Genomic DNA, 7,844 nt, shown 5'->3' with positions numbered 1-7,844 from the left:
ATATGGCAGCAATTTTTACTGGGTTGCCAGTATGGCAATCCCAGTCGGAAAAAGGGTAGCATTTGTTGGGTGTTTTTCTTTTTTTTTTTTTCCGTGTCGGTAAAAGTCTTGCCTGTCACTCCCCTGCTAAGTGGTGTCTTTGTGCATAGAGCCTTCTGCGCGTATTTTCTTAGGATCGAGAGAGTAGTGGGAAATGCGTAGATTTCTCTGGTGGACACAGTAGAACGATTAAACTTAACCGGCAATGGCGTCGAAAGTCATGTAACGCAAATGGCGTTTTAGTGGATCTTTGAACAAAATATACCCTTATGAAGCTCAATAATGACAAGGCAAATGAATACTGAACAAGACAGGCGGTGGAATCTTAAAAGCGACGAGTAATGGACTTCGACAACAATCTGTCGCCCGTCGAGCCGTCTTTTACCAAGTGTGCTGTTATGTAGAACACTGAAGATTCGTAGGGCAGCGATAATAGTGAATTCAAAGACTAGACCAGGTGGATTGGATGGAATTTCAAGCGTTAAAATCGCTGAAAAGTTAAGATTATTTTCATAGCGATGCAATTGCGTGTCTTCACCACATGTTCCTTTGATCTCACATAATTGTGTTTTCCCTCAAAATATTCGCTTGTTTTCGCTTTCGCTCGAACATATTTACCTTTATTACATGTCCAGTGAATAGTTTTACCCTCTAGGATGAATTTTTCGTCGAAAAATCGGTTATTTGGGTGGTTTTTGGCAAACAGAGGTTAATTATTCGTAATGCGATCGCTTCCGTTGCCGTTAGCAACGGGTCGCAAATTTGACACTTTTATCGCATTATCACATTACGCATTGATCGCTAATCCGATTATTCCTAAAAATCTAAAAATATTCGTGCCTCATCAGTTTTCGGTCGAATTGATGTCCAAGAAAGCAGATAAATTGCAGAAAATGTTAGTTTTGCATCCAAAAATTCGTAATCAACGCTAAAATGACCAAATTTTGCCTGGAAAACATATTTTACTGTTATTTTTCTTAAATTCTTTCGTTCAACTTTCGCTTTTATCAAATGTTTCAGTTGTCTGTAAATAAGTTATATGCTGTTGGAAAGCTTATTTACTTAGCTTTAAAATGATGTATTTTTTTCCCCCTAAGTTTAAATATTTTTTGAGAAAAAAAAACATTTTTTGGCGATGGGTGATTTACCGCGGTTTTCTCGCGGTTGGGAAAGTAGGAAAAAGAGTAAATAGGCCGGTAGCTAGGTTTTTAACCTCAGAAAAGGATCTGTTTCGTCGTACGAATGTGTGAGGACCTGTGAGCCAAAGGGCCTCTGCTGGTATGACTTATGGGTGACCCCTTAATAACTTCTTACTAACTGAGCGCGAGGGCCGTACTGGGGAATATTGGCCCGAGGTCGTGACAGGGCCAATATTCCCCAGTACGGCTTGAGCTAGCTCGGTTAGTAAGTAGTTTATTATATGGTTTTTTAATTACCTTTTGCTTTGTTTTTGCAAGCCCGTAATCGGCCCGTGGGCATTACGGGAGAATAATGCCCTACAATTCAGTCACAATTAGCCAATCAGAGCACGCGTTATATCGGCTACAAACACAAGCCATATAATAAATGGTCTTAATGACCCCCAACTTGAAAAAAAGTGCCTGGAACGCTGCACGTACCACAGGCAACCCAGTGTACCCTCACGGAGGGTCTAGTTATACTTCAAATGACGTTCTTATGTGTCATTGTGGTACTTAGTGAAAAGTAGTAGCAATAGGCTAATAGGAACATCAACTGGGAGTCAACTCTTCTCTTCCTTCTTACCCTGTCTACAGCATTGACATCTGCATTATGATCTAGCAAGAGCTTGACTACAGATTCATGTCCATACCAACAGGCAAGGTGCACCGGTGTTAACAAAAACTGGGGAAAGCAAACAATGTAAAACAAAGATATCAATTCTGGTGTCCAGCCCTGGCTAAAAGTGATCTCACTAGCAAACTGGTGTGAAAAGTAAAGGACGATGATCAGGCCCATGGATTGTAAGTTTTAATGCTGTCAAGTGTTGCCCTTTCTGACCGTCTTTTAATGAATACATGCATGTATGTTCCAACCCACGCACTAAGGGCTAAGCAAACTTGGCCCAGATAGTATATTTATTCAGCGAGTTATGCAGAAATTTCACTGAAAATAAGATACTAATACACATTTCTTGAAGAACCTGATCTCTTTCATCAACATTTGCACCATTCTTCAGGTGCATGTTGACCTCCTCATATCGTCCATTGATTGACGCCCTGTGAAGAGCACTTCGAGATACCTAGTGAAAAAAAAAGGAGAAAATTAACACAGTGTTATCTCTCCAAACAGTGGACGCCCGTGGAACCTTCATTTGGAGTCTGTAAAAGAAATAGCCCACAATGTGGGCAACCAAAAACAAAAAACCCTGAAGGAAACTCAAAGTCTTGCGGTTAAGTACTAGGTACATGTAACTGACCTGTTTTATAAAATATTCTTGCAATGTACATTAATTTTTCAACATGACTATGTGGTAAAAGATCGACAGATGCCAGTTTCGAATTTCAAGCTCTCAGACAGTGCACATGAAAAAAAACATAGAAGCACTGTCTAGATAAAGATCCGAAAACACACATTGGACTACTTTATAACCAACAGAGTTATGAACAAGATAATAATGAGCTAATCAATCAATGTGTTCATGGTCTCCCTTGTAACAGGATTAAAACAATGAAAATGTTCCTTTTACGTACTCGTGGGAGTGTGGGGATTTGAACACTGTCAAAGGTAATGAGAATCTAAGGTGATTACATTCCTGGTAAAAATCCACCTTGTTTACAGACCAGTTTTGCTTAAAACAATTTTTTTTTTTCATTGTGAACTTACTTTGGCCTTTTCCATTCTCATAGCACAGCTTGTGTCCTGTTCCATGACCTGATGACAAACAAAAAAAATACAAATATTTTGACTCAAGGAATGCCATCCGTGACTTCAAACTGGTATTAAATGCTTTTCTGTGACCTTGTCAGAGTTAGATGGAACTTCATAGAACACGTAAGGTCAACTTGGTTTCCTGGAAAATCAAACTCAGAGTTACCTACCGGTATTCCAAATTTGATTCACTTATTAAGAACATAATGCCTGTCGCACATGTGGCACCTCTTTATTACTGGTGAAACCTAACACCAACACTTATAAAAACACTACAATCCATTTCCCCCATTCAGAAGTGAAGGAGCCCTTTTCAACAAAAACACCCCCCCAAATGTTTCACAATGTCAATTGTGAAGTCATTTTCAACTTATTTTGCCAAATCGTTCCAGTAAGCTAATTCACATTCTCCTGTACTTTCATTCTCTTTCGTATAATGCTCCACCCTGTGGGGTTCAGGTTGCATTTTCCTCAGCTTGGTACCATGTCATCACGGTTCAAAGATCTTTGTTATGCAAATTAAGTGCAGTATCAAAGGACCATGTGGCCTTTCACAAGTTGTCTTTTTGAGCGTGTAACATTAACTTAAAGTGAGCGCAAAAGATAAGGATGGGAAGGTGAATATGAGAACAGCAAACTGACAGAAAGGAGGGATCTGAACCCTTGGTGTTGCTACACTGTAGTTCAAATGCTCCAATACGTAATGATCAGCTGCAGTATAGAAGACAAGAATATGGTCCGAGCTTATCTTGAGAGCTTTAGTGAATTGATGAGATACTTGGGACAACTGACACGCAGTTGATTTACTTGGCAAAAATCATGAAGATATAAATTAAAAAAAAAATCGATAATAGGGGGGAAATGCCATAAATCAGAATTGATTTCATATTCATTTACATGCAATAGCATAATAAGACTCTTGGAACGTAAATGAATGCCAATGAAGAGCTGTTCCACAAGATTGTCCTTTCGGAACAAATAGAAAAGTATCTTTATGAGGGATACATTTTCATGGCGGTCAACGCATAAAATGCCAAACCTCCAAATGCAAACTGCAAGATTAAGGTTACCATAAAAATTGTTACACCACTTACAAATACAAGTTTCGTGCACGCCAGGATAAAAACGAACATTCGTTTTTTTTCTTTTGTTTGTTTGTTTGGGTTCTTTTTTTACATTCTAAAGATGTAATGTTTTGCTTTTTTAACATTATGAGTATTTTTCTTTCACACATACCCACGCCTTTTTAGAAATTTATTTAGATTTTAATACGTCCTGTTATCAAATAATGCAAGGAACTTACAGTCGTGTAATCTGCAGATGTATTCATTTCACTTGTGCTGGATCCCTGATTAAGTAAACCTTGTTGAGAAGATAACAAATCAACGTCTGCTTCTCCTGAAAACGAAGACATGTTACCATGTTAGCGAGAGTTGGTGGTTAACTTTTCACTGTTAAATTTCTTCTGTTGTGAACATTTCTTTTGTTGTCGGTGCAACTGTTCTATAAGGCCCTTACTGCCTCATGAAAGGGACAGAAACAAACACAATGTATTGGGCGAACTAGTCTGATAAGAAAATTAAAACGGTAAGGATAACAAAAACGTTAGTTCAAGTACTCTTTCTCTTGACCAGCTTTACTGATTGATCAGCACTACTGCAATATCTACTAAAGTAAATAATAAACAAGACGTCTGTATGTACATTGCAGATTCTTAAACTGAAGGGCTAAGGTCCAGCTCTTGCTTGTACAGAGTACAGTACTTCCCAAGCATAACTAAAAAAATTCTTTTGTTGTTTGTTTTGTCATGATCAAATATTTACATGAACAAGCACCTGGCATTTCGGTAAAAAATTTCCTGCAGGCCAAGTAGTTTTCCTCGTTTATGGTTGTTTTCAGGTTTATTGTCTCCAGTCCAAGTTTCTTCTTCATTTCATCTGTCACAAGGTATCGTTCTGCCACTTTATTGAGGTGACCAGAGAGATAATCATTCCACAGATGCTCAAGACTTTTTAAGGTTGGGCACTCCACAATGATTTCAAGAGAGCCCACGTTGACAGCCATTAAGGATACCTCGTAGGCTTTGTGGATAAAATCAGTCAAGGCTCTCACTCCTTTCCGTTTATTTGAGGAATAGTCACGGGATTTCACAAAACTTTTGACTTGAGTTTCTAAAAGATTATAGACTTCTTCCTCTTGTTCTTCGTTTAGGTCTGATACACTGATTAGGAGCTTAATAAGGGTGTCTGAAAATGAGATTAGATCTTTTAAATTCATGGTGATCAAAATTAATGACATTTATGGTAGTACAAAATTAATTAATTTCTTTATAGTAGCCCACATGTCCCTTAAAACTCTGTTTAATCACACGCTAAAAGGGAAAGTCAATTCAAATGATTGAGCTCAAAAGTCCTTTAATGTACATGTCACTGATTTTCTGTAGTTCTTGCATCATCATATTACGTTGACCATCAACAGATGCAACCCCTCTCTCAGTCCATCGGGAATGATGCAAAAAGAAAAGGCGTGCAAAAAGTAGCCTCTGAAAAATATACTTCTCACTTCTCTCATTCATACTTTCCCTCCTACGTTGCACTTATACTGGAAATTATGAGTACTATGTTTCCTTCAAGGTCAAAACCGATCACTGTAATCTTTAATAATAATTCGTGAAAATTTCACAGTTCATAAAGCAACTAACATGCTAAAGTATTTTCACTTCACTGACTTCACAAGAAGTCTCCTCTTATTAAGAACCCTGACAATTTTATACAAAGGAAAATTTAATGCGAACCAAACACATCTGAGGCACCAAGTATTATTAAAAAAAGAACTCATATTATTTTGACAAATTCTAGCTTGATTTAGACCCCTGAAAACTTATGGTAAATATAGCATCGGGTATGAAAGCTGAAGCTTATCTTGATCATGCCTGAATAAAAAAGCAAAGGTCGAAAGGATCATTCTTCCTCAGGTATCACAGTATCACGATTTAGAGTTTTTGTCAAAAAACTTATTAAATTACCATAAAACGAAAGCTTGAAGAGCTGATTCTCTTAGATAGAATTATTTAAAAGTAACTTGTAATTTGGGTTATTCCAACAGCAAGTGATCGAGCTTGAAGTACATAATACATGTAATTATCTCTTACTGGTGATGTCTTACAGTTGTATTATCAGTTTAACAAATACATTCCATGTTGCCGTGCGTCTGTTCAGTGATAGATCACAGATGACGTCAAAAATGTGGGAAGAACAAAAAAGTGGCACACGAGGCAATAGCCGAGTGTGCCACTGATGTTCTTAACATATTTTGACGTCTTCTGTGATCTATTACTGAACAGATGTAAGGCAACATGGAATCTATTAGACATCTCTAAAAGACATGCTTGTAAGAGCAAAACTATAATTTGAAGGCTCTGATAATGCGACGCAACCACAAAACCACATTGGGAGTCCGTGTAGGCCTGTCTTTGCTTTTTCTTTCAAATTTGATTTGACATGAAAAGGATGTGGTTCTTTGTTTTGTCCGTGAAATATGTATTGGAGGCGCATTCTTCTCGCGAATTGTTCAAAATCCCGCACTAAGTTTTAAATAATAAAGAATTAAACTTTATTCGCATAAAAGCTGATGGTGACGTAAATCGTGCATCTGTCCTCTTACAGACCATAGGAAAGAACCAATTAAAATGCGAGAATAACTTGGGTTATTATTAATATAAACAAAGATATAATCCAGTCTTCATTTCCCCACCCATCATCACTGTTTTAAATCAAGGATTCTCGATTTTCTTAGGACTTAAACTCATAAAGAAATGACAAATTAAACTAACCTAATTTCATGTCTACTGTCGCAAAGCCCATTACTCTAGTTGCTCAAAATATGTTATAGCTGGCAAGAACTACATGTACAGTATGGACGTTTCAAACATTGCTGACTCAAAACTGGCAGTAAAACTTAACATAACTGCAAATTATTGCTCCTTCCTCCCACCACTAAAATGCTTGTATGTATTGCAGGGGGCTTAGATTGAAGATGGCAAACTTTGTGGGGAATGACTGACCATATACCAGTACATGTGCGTTGGCAGAAAGGAAACTGGCAAAGGGAGAGCTCCTCTGGAACAGCTGGCTCACACTGCCACTGTTAAAGTGGTACTATGATCAAAAAATCATTTCATTTTTTTTCTTCAGATTTTGAAAGCATGTTCGCTTAACACCTAACTGGCAAAATTTTGAGCTTTGAGTTTTATCCAAAGGCTGTTTATTTTGAGTGTAAGTTTTGGATTTCATGGTCCGCCATTACTCACGTTCAAAACTGGTTGATTGGACCTCAGAGGGTTGGATCTAGAGAAAATGACGTCATTTACTCACTAGCTTAAAATTTCAGCGTGTAAAAGGAATTTATTATATGTGCAAAACACGCGTTGAAAAGTCTGAAAGCCCGAAACTCCCGTGCTGCATATCAATTAGGCCGCGTACACACGCATTGCATTCTTAAACTAGTGAGTGTTTGACGTCATTTTCTCCTCGACCCAGCTCTCTCAAGATTTTAAAGTTAGTAATGGCGGACCAATAAATAGGAAAATTCCAGCTAAAATAAACAGGTGTCTTTTTAAAATCAGAACTTAAAACTTGGGTGAGTTAGTGTTTAGTTAACATAGTTTTGAAATCCAAAGGAAAAACAAAATTTTTTTTTGGTCGTAGTACCACTTTAAAATACTTCTCCTACCTCCAAATGCACGCAAAGAACGTTCCTCTCTAGATGCCACTGCAGGATTTGATCTTTGTCGTATCTCATTTGCATCCATTCCTGTGAAGACCAAATACGTTTATAAAGTTCTAATTGTGGAAAAAAATAATCCTTTCGGCTGATTTAAAAGTCCTAACAAATGGGCATTTCCTTTGTAGAAATGC

The 7,844-nt window shown here is 37.6% G+C and overlaps 1 protein-coding gene across 1 annotated transcript in view; it reads right to left on the bottom strand.

Moving 5' to 3' along the window:
* The window catches only part of LOC138037597 (uncharacterized), a 138,469-nt gene that overhangs the window by 9,405 nt on the left and 121,220 nt on the right, over window positions 1–7,844 (bottom strand). Inside the window, exons 7-12 of the mRNA XM_068883501.1 lie at window positions 7,660–7,740; window positions 4,764–5,174; window positions 4,232–4,326; window positions 2,884–2,931; window positions 2,201–2,299; window positions 1,804–1,902 (exon numbers count right to left, since the gene is read on the bottom strand). Of these exons, the coding sequence (XP_068739602.1) occupies window positions 1,804–1,902; window positions 2,201–2,299; window positions 2,884–2,931; window positions 4,232–4,326; window positions 4,764–5,174; window positions 7,660–7,740 (833 nt within the window). The remainder of the gene's footprint in view (window positions 1–1,803; window positions 1,903–2,200; window positions 2,300–2,883; window positions 2,932–4,231; window positions 4,327–4,763; window positions 5,175–7,659; window positions 7,741–7,844) is intronic.

This window comes from Montipora capricornis, chromosome 1, assembly GCF_036669925.1.
Source record: "Montipora capricornis isolate CH-2021 chromosome 1, ASM3666992v2, whole genome shotgun sequence".
Taxonomy (NCBI): Eukaryota; Metazoa; Cnidaria; class Anthozoa; order Scleractinia; family Acroporidae; genus Montipora; species Montipora capricornis.
This window is presented reverse-complemented; position numbering and strand designations above follow the sequence as displayed.